Raw genomic sequence first — 21,956 nt, 5'->3', positions numbered from 1 at the left:
GTGCCTCCTAACTTGGTAAATTACCTTGTGGAAGTAATCATTGTCAAATGAGATCTTGGCTGTTCCTGACTGTCGAATGCCGGATCCATAATCTGGTGCTTCTTCATCACCTAAGAAGGGGAGGCAAAGTGGAAGAAGCATGAATATTATGATACATTTTATAAATCCACCTATGAAGAGGGGCAGACATGTTCTCCACCCAACATAACAATAACAAATTTGTGGCGGTGTTACTATATATGCATCACATTACAAAGCATCTGAGTATGGATGCTAAATGATGGTGTTCCTCCCGCCAAGACTGTTTGCTAGGACTTTCAATGACGTCCAACTTGTTACAAGAAAGAACTGTGACACTATAACAAGGACTCCACCCGTGGTGTCACCTATGGCATTAAATGTAAAGTAGCTTGTTGATGGTACTCACCGGCAATTGCTTGCACGGCAACACGCAGGAACCCTCGTACGTCCCCCTTTTCGCTCACTATGGCCACTCGATGGACCAGGGGGACTGGGAAAAGCAGGTTACTGAGATAGACAAATGCTCTGCAAGAGAAACCACAGGGGGAATGTATAACAGCACTGAACAGAGCTGTCTATTCACCAGCTACTTCCCTCTGTCAGGATCTTCAAACATGTCATCTGCATCCACCCAGGTATTATGAATGACAAATGTGATACAGACAGCACTACTGCCGGTCATTATCATACACCATCGATGCATGCTCATCTACTCAGCTGGTGGGGGGAGGGGGGGGGGGGGTTATAGGGAACAGAACAGAAATAATCCAAAATAAAAATGAACATATGTTACAAACATAATCGGAACCAAAAGCATAAAACAGAATTAATAAGCCATGTTATAATCGCACTACAAACACAAAATGCAAAGTAAATTATGTAGCTGCAAAGAAAATCTTTAAAAAAATAATAAAATAAAATAAAAGATTGTGTTCCAGACCTCCGCTGTCTCTTGGAAGGAGGGGTGTCCAGAGGTGGAGGGTAACGGATTACCATAAGATGTCATAGGAAAAGGCCAGTCTATTCTCAGTAATTGTATAATGAAAAGTACTTTGTGCGTCCATTCCAAACAATTTCTAAGATCTCTGCTAACAGACAGTGAAAGGAATGGTTTACATTCAGGGGCTGAAAACACATCATGAGCTAGTTTATCTCACCAAGCTACTGGCTCCGTTAAAGTATATAAAATGTAGGCAATACACAGCGGCGCAAATCTCTATGTCCCGTGGGTTTGTTACAATGTATCAGTGCAGGTAAGAGCCTGACCAGGAAAAGATGCGCGCTGCTGCTATGTTTAGACTGGATTTACTGCAGTAAACCCACAGATCTGAGTTGCTGTGGGTCAGGATGGGTCCTGATTCACTGGCAGCAAACGGAGATCTTGCCAATTTTGATGCCAGTATATGGAAAATGACTGACACATTCTCAGGCTACCCTATGTACAGTGTGTTGGGGGATGTAGGGGGCACACCGTGGCAGCCACTTTACATGTATTGGAAGGGGGAAGTAAGATGAACAAACTGCGGCGGCAGCTTTCAAATAGATGGCACTGAACATGTTAATTATACACTATGTGTAAGTTATGTACGCATGTATAGTTACAATTTTACTTTGAACAGCAGGATCACTTTAAAACAGCCCCAGAGGCGTAAAATGTATTAAGAAGTGTGCACCTCCTCATACATCTGGAGCATTTCACTTCGTGCAACACCAGTCTTATTAAATCTCCCCCATTACAGTATATTACAAAGTTACAATCAATCCACCTTAAAAGTAGAAAATCCCTGTAAGTGTTTTCTTATTGTGTCTCCAACATGATAACCCTCTGAGTTACACAGTCGGTTTACGTGCAGTCCTATGTAAAATCATAGATATAAAGCTGGCCTTAGATGGGAAGGTTATCTCAATCCACCCAATGGTATTAGGATGATGGTTATTAAAGGTATACACACTGGAAAAGATCTGTAATGACGGGAACGGTTTTCCACACTGAAATCACTTGCACGGTCAGTCCACCAGTGTATGTGGCTCTAGCATAGGGCCGCATTGTGCTGGGAGAAACTAATTGCATCCCCCATGGAATAGGAATACTGGAGCATCTACTGTTACGAGTCTATGTTGTGCCATTCCTTTTTTATTCCGGGACATCCTAAAACATTTAATGTGAAAATGGCTTAATGTACCATAATGTGCCTAAACCTTGATCAATTGCCTTGAAACTTGGCACAACCTAAGTTCCCATCTTCCCAAACCTATCCTGGAAGTTTCATGGATTTTGGCTACCCACAAGCCAAATTAGTGACATTAAGCTTGTTTTTTGGGGAGCTTAATGTGGCTTAACATAATTAAAACAATTTAGATGTTAACCGATTTCCCCCAAACGTCCTATACTACAAGACTTTCTCTATGCCAACATATTCCGAAGATTTTGGGTCATTTGATAAAACATATCAAAAATGATTCACATTAAACTATTTGATGCCATAGATAAGAATGTGCATACATCAGGCTGACGGCTGACGATAATAGAGAGATGGATGTTCGAGGGATAGTCTGGATGCGGGTCCGACTGTTTGAGCAAGACATCGGCAAGAAAGGGGTCGTGCTGGTGGACCATTCGTCCCGGAAAGGAATGGACGTGACCCTGGGCAAGAATATACTGAGAGACCTAGACTCCCAACTCTATGCCAAGGAAGGGCCTAAATACTGTCAGCGTGCCACCTGGAGTGTCCATTAAACTTCTTAGGATAGGTTTGGGAAGCTGAGATCTTAGGTTGTGCAAAGTTTCAAGGCAATTAATTGAGGTTTAGGCACATTATGGGCACATTAAGCTACATGAAGCCATTTTCACATGAAATGTTTTAGGATGTCCCATTATTTCTACTATAAGTTTACGAATTGCTAGCAATTTGAAATTAAGGTCAGGATGGGTGTTTCTAGTTGGGGGTGTTTCCCTGCACAATCTTAAACTATCCAATCAGTGCTGCCAGTGTCAGACTGTGCAGGGACACACCCCAACTGGTAACACCCATTTTGACCTTTATTGTAAACTGCTAATGATTCATTCATAACTTCAAAAAGGAATAATAAAGGGATGGCACACCACAAAGTCATAAGAGCCCAGTATTGGTATTACAAGGGGGATGCAAGTAGTTACTAAAACAGACATTTTAGGAGAGGTGACAGCTCCTCTTTAAGGCACTTGTGTGGGGGGCAGTTGCATCAGAACCACACTCAACCAAAACAATGTGCGGTAAAAGATAGGTTTCAGTCTAATCTAATCACTGGCCAGGAAGCCATCTTGTTTGCCAAGACTTCTAAGTAAACTGATAAATTGCAAGATACAAAATGGCCGCCAATTAGGAGTGTAGATGACCTAACCTTTAAAATTGGGTTTCTTAATCTTCTATCTGGTATACCCCTCAACAAAAGCCAGGGACAAGAGGAAGGGAACAAAGTATTAGCAGCGAGGTTGGTGAGGTAATGGCAACACAAAACCAACTACAAACCAAACTAAGAGAAAAAAAAACTAAAATATGCTTTGTTTTCCTTTGAAAAGAAGAAACAAAATGGATAACTGGGTGATGGTCCTGTCACGCTTCCTTCGCATTCCTGTGTCTGACAACCCATGATAGGGAAGGAAAGGACAAGTTCTCACATTTACCCACCTCAGAGCGGAAAAACCAGGAGCAGAGAACTTCATGTGTGTATTGCTAAATTTCATGTTTCCAAAATGGCAGCTGTCATATTATGACGGAATCTTATTCAGTTTGCAATTAGGTTAATTCAGTTATTCAGTTTTTATTTGACTTGCGGCAATATTCATATCGTATGACGTTTCAGCACGCAGGTATTCTTCAGGTCTGACGCCTTACTCATTCACTTTAGTGTGGTGTAGACCCATGGTCTCCATCTGCGTCTGTTTTCCTGCTACCTATTCTCCCTCCTCTTATCCTGCGGCATAGTATCTGAAGAAGGCCTGCGTGCCGAAATGTTATACGATAGGAATATTGCCGCAAGTCAAATAAAAACCTGAATCAAGCTAATTGCAAACCAAATTAGCTGTAGTTTTATTCTTTATTGAAGACGGGGTTGGAACCCTACTTACAGCTCCTAACAGAGTGCGACAAAGATTTATTGGAACCTTATCTTATGGAGACCACACTCATGCCAAAAAGATGCCAATCAGGGAGTGGAAAACAGCTCTGTCCTCTATGCCCTTTCCCCGTCCCATGTGCTTCACAGAGAACTGAGCCGAAGTGGAAAAGATCACATGATACCACAAAATGGGAAGGGCATTTTGGCACCTTAAGGGGTCATTTGGTGGCAAAATCGTGCCCATTACTTCAACTTTTATGCAACACTGACTAGATTCCTAATGTAATTGGGTCCCGTGACTCAGAACAGGATCCCTTTAAAAAAAAATACATGACAACCGTGGTCTGGTTTTATGTATTAATATTTAATGATCATCGCCAATTACCATTAATGACTACACTGTTAACTTGTGAGATCACTACTCTTAAAGACGAATGGTCACTGGCAATGATGAGGGTACTCCTGCTGTGGGTACAGCCCATAGTCCAGCTAGTTCTATTTATATGGTCCCGACATTTTATTTTTATTTAATAGTCTTTGTCCTAGGTCCCTCATGACCAAGTGAGAAAGAAGGGGGGGGAATATCATATACTGAATGTGGGGTTAATGTTAGGAACTTGTCCTTGCCTACCAAATCCTTTCACAACCTCACCAACCTTCCTACTAAAATGAACCATGGGGACCGGTCATAAAACGGGTCATGCCCATCGCTGAAGAGGTCAGATCCTTCCTCATTCCCCAAATCTGAGCCGGTGTCATCCACAAATGGCTCATCATCGAAGTCTTCCATCTGGTCCTGCTGCTCATCTGCCAGCTCGGTGATGTCGGAGTCGGCTGTTGAAAAGGTGGGGGATGGGGTGCGGTCTGCCAGCCGCTCGTTGACACAGCCGTGGAATATAGGAGAACTAGACATTTGCAATGGAAAAGTGGTTATCATAACCCAGAGGTACAGGAGGAAACGGGGCGGCGGGGTTGTGCACTCCATAGATCACCGGTAAAACAAAGCATATATCAAAAAGAAAGGGGAGCAAAACCAGGGAGAGGGGTGATCAGCAAACAGAGTGAAGGAGGGACAAGCAGGGTGCCAAAACAAGTCAAACATTGCGTATGAGGCGAGTGCAAAAAGCACAGTGCACTTATGCCGTAGAAAAAGACTACTTTACAAGAAGGTTATGCAAGGAGTACAATGTATAAAACCAGGCCAGGTGAAAACAGCGGTGCTGCCCACGACAACCAGGCTAGCCCAGTTGCCACATTTAGCACCGTCTTCTGTATGCCAGTTATTATACATGAGACCCAACATACTGCAATGAGAAGAAAATAATAAAAAAATCCTATTTATTATGGCACATTTGGACGACCATATGCGTTTTGCAAAACATGGAAATGCCTATTGCGGACAAGAATAGGACGTGCTCTATCTTATTTTGCAGGGCCACAGAAAAGAAGTACGGATGCGGAAAGCATCTTTTGCAGCCCTATTGAAATGAACGGGTCCACATCCGTTCCAGATGTAGACACATAAAAACGGTCGTGTGAATGAGTCCTTATAATGTGAAATCACTAGTTGGATCCTGATAGATACTGATGACATGCAGACGTCATGCAGACCTTGGGGGAGATTTATCAAATCTGTTGTAAAGGAAAGCTGGCTTAGTTGCCCTTCACAACCAATCAGATTCCACCTTTCATTTGCCAAAGGAGCACTGAAAAATGAAAAGTGGAACCTGATTGGTTGCTATGAGCTAAGTATTTAGATGTCATAAAATGCTAAAAAATAACATTACATTTTTTTCCCTTCACCACACCCCTTAAAGGGCATCTGTCAGCAGATTTGTCCCTATGACACTGACTGACCTGTCACATGTGCTCTTGGCAGCTGAAGGCATCTGTGTTGGTCCCATGTTCATATGTGCCAGCATTGCTGAGAAAAATTATGTTTTAATATATGCAAATAAATGCAACAGGGGTGTTGCCATTACACCTAGAAGATCTTCTCTATCTGCAACTACCACGCCCTCTCCACTTTGATTGGCAGGGCCAGGCAGTAGTGACGTTTTCACAGTCCGGCTCTGTGTAGAGGGAGCACAGTCGCAGAGAGCAGAGCCTCTAGGTGTAACGGTAACGCCCCTGTTGCTCCTAGAGACTAATTTGCATATATTAAAACATGATCTTTCTCAGCAATGCGGGCACATATGAAAATGGGACCAACACAGATGCCTTCAGCTGCCAAGTGCACGTGTAACAGGTCAGCCAGTGTCATAGGTACAAATCTGCTGACAGATGCCCTTTAAGTATGATAGCCATAGAAATAATCAGCTGAGCACCAACTGTCTGGCTTCCAAAGCTCCTGGTAAATAGCTTATTTTGCCAGGGAAAAGTTCACCTGGCAATACAAGGGCAGCTCAATTTTGCCAAACAGAGCGGCTGCTTGTTAGTGGTTGTCCGTTCTGGTACATAGGGGGTCTACAATGGGGGAACCCTACTCAATGATACCTATGGGCACTAATACACTCAATACCCCATTATCTTCTGGTAGGTCTCCTTTATGAAGTAACAGCAGACCTACAGTACAGATACCATGCTGCCATTTCTGTCACCTGTAGCCTAGTTACATCTGAGTATTCATGTGATTGCACGTTGGTTATTACACAATTGTAGTTTTGTGTAGTAGTTAGATCAAAGACTGCTGGGGGAGATTTATCAAAACTGGTATAAAGTAGAACTGGCTTAGTTGCCCATAGCAACCAATCAGATTCCACCTTTCATTTTCTAAAGGAGATCTGAAAAATGAAAGGTGGAACCCGATTGGTTGCTATGGGTGACTAAACCAGTTTTGATAAATCTCCCCCCATACGTACAGTGCAAATACCCTGAGAAAGGTCATTAAAGGGGTTCTCCGGGAATTAAGAACATGAGAATACTTAAATATTAGTTTATTATAAGTATATTCCCAAATATCTTTCATTAGTTATAATGATTTGTTTTGTCTTGGGAACAATCATTATAAGAAATAAAATGGCCGCCGTCCTATAAGTAACACACAAAACCTGTCCTAATCACACAGGAGCTAAAGAGCCGCTTCCTCCTCCTCTCTGCTCTACTTGTCAGGGATTATGATCCTGAATACAGATGATAAGATCTTCAGCTGAATCTCTGTGGGAATTGAGTTCATGAGGAGACATGAAGTACAGAGAGGGGTTGGCTGAGCAGCAGCTCTTGTACGTAGTCTCCATTCCCACCACCATTAGGCCTCTTTCACACGACCGTTTTTTTTTTCCGTTTTGCGGGCCGTTTTTTGCGGTCCGTATACGGTCCGTATACGGAACCATTCATTTCAATGGTTCCGCAAAAAAAACGGAATGTACTCCGTGTGCATTCCGTTTCCGTATTTCCGTTTTTCCGTTCCGTTTAAAGATAGAACATGTCCTATATTTGGCCGCAAATCACGTTCCGTGGCTCCATTAAAGTCTATGGGTCCGCAAAAAAACGGAATGCATACGGAAATGCATCCGTATGTCTTCCGTATCCGTTCCGTTTTTTGCGGAACCATCTATTGAAAAAGTTATGCCCAGCCCAATTTTTTATATGAAATTACTGTATACTGTATTTGCCATACGGAAAAACGGAACGGAACAACGGAACGGAAACGGAACCACAACGGAAGCAAAAAACGGAACAACGGATCCGTGAAAAACGGCCCGCAAAACACTGAAATGGACATACTGTCGTGTGAAAGAGGCCTTAATCTGTCCTGTCCGTCCTATCTGTACTTCATGTTTCCTCATGATCTCCATTCCCACCGAGGTTTTGCGTGGATGGACGGCGTCCATTCTATTTCTCCTAATGATTGTTCCCGATGAGGCAGCTCTTTAGCTCACTGCTCTGAAGTAACTTGTCCTCCTGTGTGATAGGACAGGTTTTGTGTGTACGAATAGGACAGCGGACATTTTATTTCTCCTAATGATTGCTCCCCAGACAAAACAATTAACTAATAAAAGGTATTTAGGAATCTATTCATAATAAAGCAATATTTAAGTAACCCCTTTAACATATCCATAATTCAAAAAGTTGCCAAAAAATATAATAAGCATTTTAAAGGGAATCCGTCAATAACTACCTCTCAATAAAACCAGCTGACATGGAAGATGTGTCCTTGTCAGCTGAATCTAATGGTGTTGGTCCCATCTTGTTCTGTGGCCACATCGCAGAGAAAACTGTCTTTTAATAATATGCAAATTAGTCCTCGGGTGCACCTTGTTGCACCCAGAGGCTCTGTTCACTCTCCTACAGGCTGCGCCCCCACCACTGACTTACCAGGCAGTAAAGACTTAATCACTCCTGTCCCCAAAGTCTTGCGCCTGTGCCTTAGCTTCAGTGTTTGGCGCAGACGCAGAAGGCCCAACTGATGTTTGACACAATACAAAACTCATTGGCGGGGGCGCTTCTGTACTGTACTGCGCCAAACACTGAAGCGAATGCACAGGCGCAAGACTTCAGGGCGAGGCGTGATTAGGTCTTCACTGCCTGGCCTTGTCAGTCAAAGTTGTGGGTGTGCAGCCTGTAGGAGAGTGAGTGGAGCCGGTAGGTGCAATGGCAAAACCCTCATTGCACATTATTAAAACACAGTACTCTCTGTAATACAGCCTCGGAGCGAAATCACCGCTGAATTCAACCGACAAGGACACATCTCTCATATCAGCTGGTTTTATTGAGAGCTATTTAGTGAAAATAAGTATAGGAGAACAGTTATGACATCAGCCGGGTGAGTCTCTCTGAATAGTTCAATAGTACGGGAAAGAACCTACCTGCCGACAAGCTTAAACCAGTGGAAACGATCGTAGAACGGGTCACCGCCGCTTAATACTGCATCAGGTTCGTCTTGGACATTAGAGGCCATTTCTCCAGCTCGGTCGTACATCTCTCGCATCTGTTCCAGCCGCAACCTATGGGAGGAAATGTAAATTGTATCAGAAATATAGGTGGTTTTGAGCGTGGGACTGGAAGTGATGGTGGAAGTTATTATGATCACAGCGTATTTCTAAGTAGAAAAGATGCTTGAAAAAGGCCGAAATGTCACCACCGGGATAAAAGAGAAGTTTCTTTGTACAAGGTTTGGAGCGCTGCCTCTACTGTTCTTCTACTTGGATTACCATTTTTGGGGTGAGTTGGACCAAACCCTTGGGGAGGCACAGGGCACATGCTCTCTCCAGTATCTTGCTGTCCAGTCCAAACATTTTTTTACAGTGTTCTAATATCTGTCAACGTATGGCGGCAATCGTTGTTCATGTTCACCTAGATGCATCAAATCTCTGTATTCAGATTTGCTAATCACATCATCTAAACAGTCATTACCTCTATTCACTGACAAACGGAGATCTTATAAAATGTGGTAATACTTACTTTTACACAGTGGAAACCCCTTTAAAGGAGTTCTCCAGGCTTTTATTATTGATGACCTATCCCCAGGATAGGTCATCAATATCAGATCGGCGGGTGCTCAAGTACTGTCTCCCGTCTTTCTTCCTGTTCACCGTGGTCTTTGCCATAGACAGGACGGACAGGAAGAGAGAAGGGGATAATAAAAAAGAGTGTACATTTTCCCCCAGAAACGGTGCCACCCTTTTTATGTCCTTTCAAGTGAATGGGGCTGACTTGCAATACCTGACTCAGAACACAGAAAAGATTGGTGCCGTTTTTTGAAAAAAATCAAATCAATCCTTCTTAGTATTATCAGAATTGTGGCAACTTGCCTGAGTTTCTCCAGTGACCAGTAGTGTGTGGCACCATTTTTCAAGTCCTGCACTTCTACAGCCACCACAGTACGAGGGAAGGGCTGATCTTCGGGTATTTTTTCAGACTCTGGAGGAAGCAGCTCCGGTGGAAGGGGAGAATACAGGGTGTCTGTCAACAGCACAAACTGGAACTGGACCTAATAAGAAGGTGGAAAACAAATTAAACTCCAAAACCCTGGACGTGCTTTATGATGTGGAAGGTATGCCCCAATAGCCTGTATAGCACTTTGCATAGGCTCATCACTCCACTGGTTGCCATGTTGGTTTCAGCATTACCCTTCATTCCATTTTCCATTCCTTTCATGTCTCCACCCTGCCTCCCTCCTCGGTATTCACTGTATGGAACATAAGAATGAAATGAATAAGGACAAGCTCCTCACCTTCTTCTTCAGCTCCACACTGATGGCATTGGCTTCTTTGAGGTACACAGCATTTCCCCATAGCAGGTCCCGTAGAGAAGTGAACTGATGATGCTTCCACTTTTTGAATGCCCACTTGGCAAGTTCAAACTCATGCTCTGTCCAGGGAACTGTAAAGAGTTAAATGTGGCAGGTTACAGCCAATGTGCATCAAAAAGCATGGGCTGCACCATGACACGGCCCAGAACATGTGACATCTGGTCATTATATGGTCATCCCAGTTGTCACCTTCTATAAGGGTGCAGTAGGCTACACTGCTGGCAGTTTTTAAGTCCGGTTCACTGAGACAGAAGCACGTGCTCAGTTCAACCGCCAGCAGCTGCAGCAGAAAGGACACACCCCATACACTGACAGTTTGAAATAAATCTAACAGAGCAACTGGAGCAATATAAAAGAGAGGTCTCTGGATCCATGTGAGGTACAGGGCTGGTTCTATCTTGGCATGTGCTAGGTTATGTATCATTTTAGTTTTATTACATTAATCATGGGATAACTCCATTAAGCCCTTTAAAGGGAGTCTATCAGAAGTTTTGACCATGTCACACTGATGACAGCAGTAGGTAGGGGCTTGGGAGCACAGTACAAACATACCTTTTGTGGAGCTTTTATTATCAAGAGTACTGTAAATATGAACATTTATTCAGCCAGGTTCTGTTCCTACAACAGCACTGATAGCAGAGCTTTACCATAAAGTGCTCTTTGCACTGAGAGACTTCACAACCACTTCCCTCTGAGTGACAGCTGCAATGGTCTCATGGCTGGATGCTACATCTGTTAATCGGAACTGAGGGGACGGGCTGTGAATCAGCTCAATTCAGCGAGCACTTCCTATAGTGAAGCACCAACTTCAGTGCACTTGCAGGACTAGAATCTGGCTGAATAAAAGTTCATATTCACACTACTTCTGATAATAAAACCTCTGCAAAAGGTATATTTGTTCTGCTTTCCTCAGCCCCTACCTGGTGCTGTCAGCAGTCAAGTATGGTAAAAATTGCTGACAGACACACTTTAGTGCCTACCTTGCTCCCCGGCACGGCCGCCGCTGCATCTCCCGGTGGCGCCGAAGCAGCCAATAGCTGGCCGTGACAGAAACAAGCCTCCCTAGCATCACCCGCGATACTAGGGAGGCTTGTCACCGGATTTTTTCATCTGCGCGATGGGGAGATGCAGTGGCGGCTGTGCTGGCATCATAAGCAACGTGGGTGCTGTGGAGCGAGGTAAGTACTATCTGTGTGAGGGGCCCTGGCATATGGAGGGGCAATATAGCTCTTGGTTAACCCCTTTAAACTTTAGGAGTAAGGCTAGTTTCACACAAGCATGTTCAGTCTGGGAAACACTATGTGTAGGAGCTGTATTTTCTGGACTGAACGCTGCCCCTCTGATGTGAACTTGCAGCATCATAATGATTTATGATACTGTGAATTCCCATTTCACCGCAGGTCTACTGAACTGTAGTCACGGCATTATGTGACTGCACTTCAGCAGACCTATGTAAAATGGGATTTCACAGCATCAAAAATGATTATGATGCTGCAAGTTTACTTCAGAGGAAGATCGTTTAGTCTGGGAAATACAGCTACCACAGAGTTTTCCAGACTGAATATGCTTGAGTGACACTGACCTAATAAAAATAACTCTCCTGTAACCATCCATATACTGTAACAGGTCAAAACTCTGGACAAACTGAAAATGTAAGTCATAGCATGCCTAATTGCAAATGCTGTACATAAAGCACCCCCACCTAGCCAGTGATGACAATTCTCCCATTTGTGATGGTTTTATCCTTTGTGGGATTCACAAAAAATATAAAAATGTGTGGATGTGTGTATATATTGTTGTTTGGTGCTCCACCCCAGATCCATTCACTTCAATGGGATCTGGAGGTGGTGGGGCAGTTAGAGGAATGTCCATCCCACTCTTGCTGGCACAACAACAAAGACTCTTACCCTCCTCTTCCTCTTCATCCTCTTCCTCGGTGGTCTCAGCTGTTAGTGACCGGGTCTCCACCTGCTTCTGAAGGGCCAGCAGTTTGCTTTCATAATCCTATGAATGGAGAGACAGGACGTGTAGGAGAGATGGGAAAGAACATGTGTACTGGGCATAGGGTCTGATGTGAATGGAGACCACCTACAGTGCCATGGAAAATGTAAAGCAATAGGAAATATATACCTATGGTGAACAATGGCGAAATAAAATTATGGGACTCCGATAACAAAGAGCGATTAATCAATATAAGCTAAGCACCACGTGCATTTGTGACTGGGACACGTACAGGTTAATGAACTAATCCTCTAAGCTCTTATGTCACAGCATAGAAGAGTTCAAAGCAGGGCTGACACCGGACTGACACGAGGAATCAGCCAGGGATTAGGAAACAGACCGTGTCCCACACTTGTCCTCTACAGCGGATATAATGTTGAGGTTCAAGCTATTCTATGCATTGTGCATGGACCTTGTAGAGGTCCTTGGATCTCCTTACCATGGACTCATAGACATGCAGTTGTATAATGCATTCATAGGCACTGTATTCTACTGTTGCTAGGGGAAAATGCCAATGTGATATGGGATCCAGTGGAACATGCCACAGTTGCTTTCTTATAGAACTCTGTGATAACTCCATATTTCTCTGTATTATATTAAAGGTACATGGAGGTAAAAAATAATCCCCATTCATTTCACTTATGTATGGCATCTGATAGAAAAGGCTAACCACTGCCTCTTAGTGGTATGATAATACATTACACCTGAGGCATTATAGGCAATCTATCTTTATAATTAGGGCACTAAAGGGGACAATACATTGAGAACTATAAAAATGCGTATGAACTTGTTAAACATTTTTTCCAGATGTTTACTGATCTGTTCATACTATGCACATGCATGAAGAACACTCCAGATGTGGGCAATGCCAGCACGTATAATGCATTTGATAAATGTAACAGTTGTAGAAGTCGCATCGCTACCACATTTCACAAATGCAATCCAATGGTGCAGTTACCTGAACCCGGCAAAAAGTAATTTGTGCTTTATTCATTTGGGGGAATATTTACTCGTATACAGATCATGAGCCCAGGGCCGGTGCTATAATAAGGCAGACCAAGCGGCTGCCTTAGGGCGCAGAGATGGGGGGGCGGAAAAAAATGAAACTTTTTTTTAAAACCCTGCATTTTTATGGGGCAAATACAAATGAAGCACTTCGATTTTGGAAGCGCTTCATTAGTACCAGAGGACCAGGAATCGTTGAAGGATCTGTACTCACCGCTTCCTGGTCCTCCGCTCGGCTGTCTGCTGTGCAGGGCTGTTCACCATGTGACCTCACTGTGCACAGCCTTCACAGCTGACAGCCGAGAACCAGGAAGAAGAGAGAGAGAGCTGGTGGTGAGGAGCGGCGGCATCCAGGAGCAGGAGAGATACGTTTTTTATTTTATTTTATTTGCGCTGATGGCTGACATGGGGGGCATGATTGATGGCAGGCATGATGGCTGACATGGGGGTCTGATCTAAGGTCTGATTAACATTGGGGATTTGATTGGGGCTGTGAGCTAAGGTCTGATTAACATTGGGGTTCTGATTGCTGTCCTGACCTGAGATGCAATGGAAAATATTTTTTTTTTATTATCCTTCTCTAAAACCTAGGTGCATCTTATGGGCTGGTGCGTCTTATGGGCTGGTGAGTCTTAAAGGGTGAAAAATAGGATCCTCAAACCAGCGATTGTCTGAAGCAGAGAGAAGATAGAAGCCAGCTGCTGCAGACGGGACCAGGGCCATGTAAGCTGTGAGGAAGGGGGGGGCGCCAAAATGCAGCTTCGCTTGTGTTGCAAAAATCCTTGCACCGGCCCTGCATGAGCCTGACGAATATATTGTGAGAAGGTACAAGGAATCATCGTGGATGATAGGTACGTGTCACGGAGGTTCCTGGCCTCGGTGGAGTAAGAGCCGTTTTTTATGTGTCAGCAGCAGTTGCTGTTTGACACCTTGGTACTTAGCATGGCTGTAATAGCTGATCCGGGACGGCTCTTACTGGGAGTAGTCAAAGTGCTGGGTGGGCGACTACTCCCCAAGTTCCAGGCCGGGTTTTGCCAGGCATAAAACCAGCCAGCACTGCCAGGTGGAGAGGATTACCTCTGTCTGACAGTGGAGCTCAGGAGGTCTGTGTGCTGGGATCTGAAGCCTGTGCTGGGCTGGAGACCCGTGTGTCAGGGGAACAGGCCGTCTAAATCCTGTATTTGAACTTTCTGAGGCAGAACTGCCACCAAGGTGACTTTTATTATATTAACTTGCCATTGGGTGAGAAGTAACACCAACACTGCAAAAGTGACGTTTTGTGTTTAGCATGTGTGAATAAACACTTAAGTTTGAATTACGAACTTGTATTTTGCCTCTGTACTGCGATCGCTTATCCTAACTACCAAGTGTATTCCCACACAATTGATGGAGGATGCGTGCATGTGCAGTGAGACTGGCATGAACGCCAAAATATTTTTGGGTTTAAATTTTCGGGCACAGTTGTATGTCATACATCAAACCAGCAATATTACAACCCGTGACCACCGACATTATGGAGACTGTTGTGAAGGCCCTCATGGAGGCTAATCTGCAGCAGCGAGAGACAAACCTGCAACAACGGGAGGCTAACAAGCAGCAGCAAGAGACCAACCAGTTGCTGCTACAACACGTGATGGCTTTGCAGAGAGCAGGAGCAACCCCGAGCGTCCACGATGCCCGGAGGGCAGTCCGTGCGGTAATTCCTAAGATTACACCCGCAGACGACATCAAAACCTACCTGGCCATGTACGATAAAGTGGCCACAAGGGAGAAGCTATCCCAAGATCAGTGGGCTGAGCTTGTCGCTCCGTTCCTGGCATCCGATTCCCAGCGGGTATATTTCGACTTGCCGGACAATCAAGCGGCCGACTACCAAAAAGTAAAGGGTGAGATTTTGGCAAGACTGGGGGTGAATGTGTTGGTCTGGGCCCAGTGGGTGCATCAGTGCGGGTTTAAGCTGGCTGAGCCCGCGAGACCCCAGTATTATGACTTACTTCACCTTTTCAAAAGTGGCTACAGCCTGAGGTGCTGAGTCCCATGGCTATGCTGGATAGACTATTGAGTGATATGTTCTGGAGGGCTTTGCCACCCCCTCTTCAGCAATGGATTGGCCAGGTCTCTCCAGGTAATGCCCTCGAGATGGTCGACCTGGTGGAACGCTATGAGGCTACCCAGAATCTACAGGGGGGTTCTTTTGGGAGGGGTGCAGTAAAATTCTGTAAATCTCCATCCCAAACCCGGCGACTTGCGTCAACCAAACCCGCCCGGGATGTACCCTCTATGAACCCAGCTCAGATAGCCTGCTGGCGGTGTCGGGAGCCTGGCCATTTATGAGCTTACTGTCCACATCAGGTGGAACCCATGGACACGAACTATGGCTTCAGTCAGTCGTTATATACCAGAAAGCTGTGTGCAGCGGGTACCTCAGAAACTCTAAATCACTAGTGCTAGGTGGAAGTGGGACACACTCCAGCAGAGGCCCTGCTGGACTCAAGGAGTCTGGTGTCCCTAGTAAGGGCTCCCCTTGTACGGTCCGCTGTGTATACTGGCCACAAACTTACACTATGAACTTATAATAGGGAGAGACTTCCCTGGTTTCCTGGCACTGTCGCCTGCTACGAAAGTGACCGATACCCATGAGACAGGGGTAGCCCCAGCCGAGTGGCCTTGCTCCGGGGGGGAGGCCAGAACCCTGGGAACCCGAGGCCGAAGGGCCAGCGGTAGGGGTGACCGCCACTTCGGTGGAATAGTGGGAGACAACCCCACTGAGTGTAATGGTGGGAGACGTGGAGGACTTGCCGCCGGGGCCTGAGCTGGCAGACCTCAATGTCTCCTGGGATAATTTTGGTACTGCACAACACCGGGACCCCACCCTATCCCGAGTCTGGGAAATTGTATTAATAGTAGATGGCGAACCACAACAAGATGGGGAAGTGTCGGTGTCCCCCCGTTTTGTGGTTCAGCAGGATATGTTGTATCGAGTAAACCAGCTGCGGGGTGAACCCATTGAACAGTTGGTTGTGCCCCAGGCTTATCGCAAACTCGTGTTAGAGTTAGCCCACCAACATGTTCTCGGGGGGTCATCTGGGAATGTAGAAAACACAGGACCGGATTCTACAACGGTTTTACTGGCCCGGTGTGTTTAGGGAGGTGGACGAATTCTATAAATGTTGCCCGACCTGCCAGGCAACTAGCCCCCAGCACCTTTTCCGTAGTTCCTTGGTACTTCTGCTGATCATCAAGGTACCATTTGAGTGTATCACTATAGACCTCGTAGGCCCAGTACCGAAGTCCGCTAGAGGGCACCAACACATCTTGGTCGTTCTAGACTATGCCACTCGGTACACGGAAGCAGTGCCACTGCAACATACATCGGCTAAACTGATGGCTAAGGAGCTAATGGAAATGTTCTCCCGAGTGGGGCTACCTAAAGGGGTTCTGACTGATCATGGGACCCCTTTTATGTCCAAGGTGATGAGGGAACTCTAAGTTGCTGAACATAAAACAGCTATGGACGTCCGTTTACCATCCGCAAACAGACGGTCTGGTAGAAAGGTTTAACCAAACATTAAAAAAATATGTTGAAAAGGGTGGTGGCTAAAGATGGGAAGGACTGGGACCTTCTTCTTCCCTATCTCATGTTCTCAGTGTGAGAGGTGCCCCAGCCCTCTACTGGGTTCTCACCCTTCGAAATGCTATATGGCAGACACCCTCGCGGACTCTTCGATGTAGCCAAAAGAGGCATGGGAACAACACCGCACGCCGTATAAAAGTGTTATTGAGTACGTTACCCAGATGCAAGAATGGATAGAGACAGTGTTGCCTCTTGTTAGGGAGTATATGGAGGCAGCTCAGCGAGCCCATAGTCGGGTCTATAATCAGCAGGCTCGGGTCCGGATATTTAACCTAGGTGATCGGGTTATGGTTCTGGTATCTACGAGGTACTCGAGAAAGTTGGAGATGTGAACTACAAGGTACACCAGCCAGGGCGGCAAAAGCCAGAATAGATCTACCATGTTAATTTACTTAAGCCATGGAAGGATAGGGAGACCTCTACAGAAGACAGCCCGCTTCCGTATTTTCTAGGGGAAGAGGTTCCGGCCCCTTTGTCTGATGCAAGGGAAGCGGTTGCCGCCATAAGAGTTGCTGACAACCTCTCCTCTAAACAGGCTCAGGAGGCCAGGGAGTTCATTAGTCGGAACACGAATGTGTTCTCTGACCTCCCTAGACGCACTTCCACAATCCAGCATGACATTGTCACGGAACCTCAGGCCAAAGTCTGGTTAAAACCATACCGGGTTCCCGAGGCTCGGAGAAGCCATCTCGGAGGAAGTGCAGTTAATGCTGTAACTAGATGTCATTGAGAAGTCTAAAAGTGAGTGGGCCAGTACTATAGTATTGATACCCAAGCCAGACGGGACGTTACGGTTCTGTAACGATTTTCGTAAACTGTACGAGATTTCCAAATTTGATGCTTATCCCATGCCCCGGGAGGACAAGCTTATCGAGAGGTTAGGACGAGCCCGGCATTTTTCTGTTTTAGACCCTAACGAAAGGGTACTGGCAGGTGCCCTTAACGGAGGCTGCCAAAAAGAAAACTGCCTTCATTACACCTTAAGGTCTGTATCAGTACAAGGTGCTACCCTTTGGTCTGCATGGCGCCCCCGCCACTTTTCAACGGCTTATGGACATTGTGCTGCGTCCACATAGTCATTACGCTTCAGCTTACCTGGACGATATTGTCATCCACAGTACCGACTGGGAAAGTCACCTACCCAAAGTGCAGGCTGTAGTGGACTCCCTTCGGAAGGCGGGACTAACCGCTAACCCAAATAAATGTGTGATAGAGTTAGAGGAGACCAAGTACCTGGGATATGTCATTGGGCGCGGAGTCATCAAACCCCAAGTGAACAAAATAGAGGCAATACGAAATTGGCCCCAACCTGTCACCACTAGGCAAGTAAAGTAATTTCTGGGAATGGTGGCCTATTACATGAGGTTTGTCCCCCCCACTTTGCTACGGTGGCCGCGCCATTGACAGGGCTCTTGAAGGGACACAAGTCAGTGATGGTTCCCTGGGATGATCAGGCAGAAGAGGCGTTCTCCGCTTTGAAGTCAGCCCTGTGTGGGTCCCCGGTTTTGATGATGCCTGAGTTCAAGCGGGAATTCTTAGTACAGACGGATGCCTCCAAAGTAGGCCTCGTTGCTGTACTGTCTCAGGAGGTTAACGGTGAGGAGCATCCCGTTGTCTTCCTAAGCCGCAAGCTTACCCCAGCCGAAACCAGGTAGAGTATAGTGGAGAGAGAGTGCCTGGCTATCAAGTGGGCACTCGAGTCTCTCCACTACTATTTGTTGGGGAGTAAGTTCCGACTGGTGACTGACCACTCCCCTCTCAAGTGGATGAGCCAGGACAAGGAGAGAAAAGCCCAAGTCACCAGGTGGTTCTTGTCCTTACAGAACTTTAAGTTCTCCGTCGAACACAGGGCAGGCCGCTTGTAGGGTAACGTGGATGCCCTGTCCCGAGTGCACTGTCTGGGGTGTGTTCACCCCCTCAGGGTTGAATAAAGGGGGAAGGTATGTAAGAAGGTACAAGCAATCATCGTGGATGATAGGTACGTATCACCGAGGTTCCTTGCCTCGGTGGAGTAAGAGAGACGTTTTTTGTGTGTCAGCAGCAGTTGCTGTTTGACACCTTGGTACTTAGCATGGCTGTAATAGCTGATCCGGGACAGCTCTTACTGGGAGTAGTCAAAGTGTTGGGTGGGCGACTACTCCCCAAGTTCCAGGCCGGGTTTTGCCAGGCATAAAACCAGCCAGCACTGCCAGGTGGAGAGGACTACCTCCGTCTGACAGTGGAGCTCAGGAGGTCTGTGTGCTGGGATCTGAGGCCTGTGCTGGGCTGGAGAGCAGAGACCAGTGTGTGAGGTGAACAGGCCATCTATAGCCTGTATTTGAACTTTCAGATGCAGAACTGTCACCAAGATGTCTTTTGTTATATTAACTTGCCATTGGGTGTGAAGTAACACCAACACTGCAAAAGTGACGTTTTGTTTTTGGCATCAAGTGTGAATAAACACTGAAGTTTGAATTACGAACTGGTTATTTGCTTCAATAGGTGTATCAAACAACACATTTTGGGGACACTAAAATAAAGGAAATATACTTATTATTTTCTTTTTGTCACAGTGGAAAATGGGCTAGATGGGAGTACGAGTGGTGAAATCATCCATAGTACTGTGAATGTCTAAGAAAGAAAGAGCTCTGCAGGAGTCACTCTATGATCTATAATTATTAAATCTGTCAACCTTGTAATTCTGTGCATCAGTTTTTTTATTGCTTTCACTTATTTTCCTATTGATATTTAAAGACAATGAACAAAGTGGAAACTGTCATAAAGTAGGGTAACTGGGGCGGCCTGATCTTGCCATGGCTTTATTTTTATTGTGACCATGAATTATGTGCATATCTCAATAATACATAACGGAGCATAATTAGGCCAATTATCGTGAGCCAGCACCTAAAACTATAGTTCCTGTGCAGCAGATCATGCTGTGTAAACTGATCTGCTGCCCAGGAATGATGATTTCCTATGGGGACAAGTGATCACTGTAGAGATTGCTTACACTTATACTGTGAAGGCGATTGCTGCAATTAAATGCAGCTCTCATCTCCATAGTGATCAGCCAATTATTGGGAAAGTTTGGTTCATTACCGATAATCAAAGTTATCACTGTGATTTCGTAGTAAAGAGGTCACAGAGAGGCACGGAGCATTATCAGTCATGTTAATACTCTGTGCCTCTGCAGTCTGCATCGGGTTTTGGCACTCTTTCACGGAGCGGATGCCACGCACGGCATCCGCTCGTGTGAAACAGCCCTTAATGTGGAACCAATATGCATTTCAGATGCTAAGCAGAGACATGTAATAAGAGTGGTAGATCCAACCAAAGCAGTCTGTTGATCGTTCATGTTAGAAAAAATTATTTTCTAAACTTAAAGCAATCTAAAAAAAAAACAAGTCAGATGCAATACAAAATGCAGAATTTTTCAATTTCTTGTCAAAATAGGCTATATTACTGCTACAAAAACAATGTTTTTTTTGTACGATTAGGGAAGACTGAGACATGCATTCTATATTGAGTCACTAGATGGCAATATGGATCCACAGTAGTGGAGGGAAGGGCTGGAGCATGTGATGTTCTTTATTGAGGTGATCATTCTACAGCCTAAGGCTCCATTCACATGTCCGCAAGTGTGGTCCGCATCCGTTCCGCAATTGTGCGGAACAGGTGCGGACCCATTCATTCTCTATGGGGACAGAATAGATGCTGAGAGCACACTATGTGCTTTCCGCATCCGCATTTCCGGAGCGCGGCCCCGAACTTCCGGTCCACAGCTCCGGAAGAAAATAGAGCATTTCTTCTCTATTTAGTGCCGGCCATGTGCGGCCCGGTGTATTGTGGATCCGCAATTTGCGGATCCCGAATACACCACGGACGTGTGAATGGACCCTAAGGGCTCATGCACACGACTATGTATTTTATGGTCCGCAAAAAAAACTGATCAGCAAAAATACGGATGACGTCAGTGTGCATTCCGTATTTTGCGGAACAGAACAGCTGGCCCCCAATAGAACAGTACTATCCTTGTCCATAATGCGGACAATAGGACATTTTAATTTTTTTTAACGGAATGGACGCAGAGTACCTTCAGTACGGACACAGAAACAAAACATGTTCGTGCGCATGAGCCCTAAGGCTACATTCACACGACCATATGTATTTTGCAGTCCGCAAAATGCAGATCTGCAAAAACATGAATGAAATCCATTTGACATTTTTTCTTTTGGGCGGATCCATTGTAACAATGCCTATCCTTGTCCGGATAATGGACAAGAATAGGACATGCTCTATATTTTTTGTGGGGCTACGGAACAGACATACGGATGCGGACAGCACACTGTGTGTGGTCCACGTTTTTTGTGGACCCATTGAAATAAACGGCTCCTCATCCAAACTGCTAAAGAAATGGAACGGACACAGAAACAAAATACGTGTGTGATACACACAGATAAAGCAGAGCCTAATTGATTATGTAACTCTTTTGGGATGCACTATGATAACGCCAGTTCTATGTAAAACTACCGATGACCTGAATGTGTCCAAATCCATCTTAGAATGTCAGCACTTGCTGCTATATACGCTCTATATAGAATACATTTGTCATTTCTGGAGTCAGGGAGTAATGTTTATCACTGACAATAAAGGAGTTGCCCCATTTAGACTACATATCCCCTATCCACAGGCGTCTGACCGCACGCTCTCCATTCTACTCTATGGGACTGCCAGGGATACATTTAAAATGCTCGGCTATCGCAGACAGCCCCTTGGAGCTGAACTGATCCACCGGGGAATAAGTTGTCTTAATGGGACAACCCCTTTAACCGACATCCGCTTATGTGGATTTTTTTGCCTTTGTATCAGCACAGTAGGGTTTTAGGGTGGACTTGATCTGTGTCTTTTTTAAACCTTATCAACTAAGTAACCATGTAAAGTATATAAATACATTTACTTGTCTGC

The 21,956-nt window shown here is 45.3% G+C and overlaps 1 protein-coding gene across 13 annotated transcripts in view; it reads right to left on the bottom strand.

Moving 5' to 3' along the window:
- KIF1B (kinesin family member 1B) overlaps nt 1–21,956 on the bottom strand; it is a 150,191-nt gene that overhangs the window by 19,154 nt on the left and 109,081 nt on the right. For 10 of the 13 annotated variants that reach the window (XM_044282048.1, XM_044282052.1, XM_044282049.1 and 7 more), the window contains 7 exons: nt 12,280–12,376; nt 10,295–10,443; nt 9,873–10,051; nt 8,928–9,065; nt 4,776–5,024; nt 428–546; nt 25–110 (listed from right to left, as the gene is read on the bottom strand). In XM_044282048.1, the coding sequence (XP_044137983.1) occupies nt 25–110; nt 428–546; nt 4,776–5,024; nt 8,928–9,065; nt 9,873–10,051; nt 10,295–10,443; nt 12,280–12,376 (1,017 nt within the window). The remainder of the gene's footprint in view (nt 1–24; nt 111–427; nt 547–4,775; nt 5,025–8,927; nt 9,066–9,872; nt 10,052–10,294; nt 10,444–12,279; nt 12,377–21,956) is intronic. The other 3 variants (XM_044282059.1, XM_044282060.1, XM_044282061.1) reach the window with 1 other exon arrangement.

This window comes from Bufo gargarizans, chromosome 2, assembly GCF_014858855.1.
Source record: "Bufo gargarizans isolate SCDJY-AF-19 chromosome 2, ASM1485885v1, whole genome shotgun sequence".
NCBI classification, from domain to species: Eukaryota; Metazoa; Chordata; class Amphibia; order Anura; family Bufonidae; genus Bufo; species Bufo gargarizans.
This window is presented reverse-complemented; position numbering and strand designations above follow the sequence as displayed.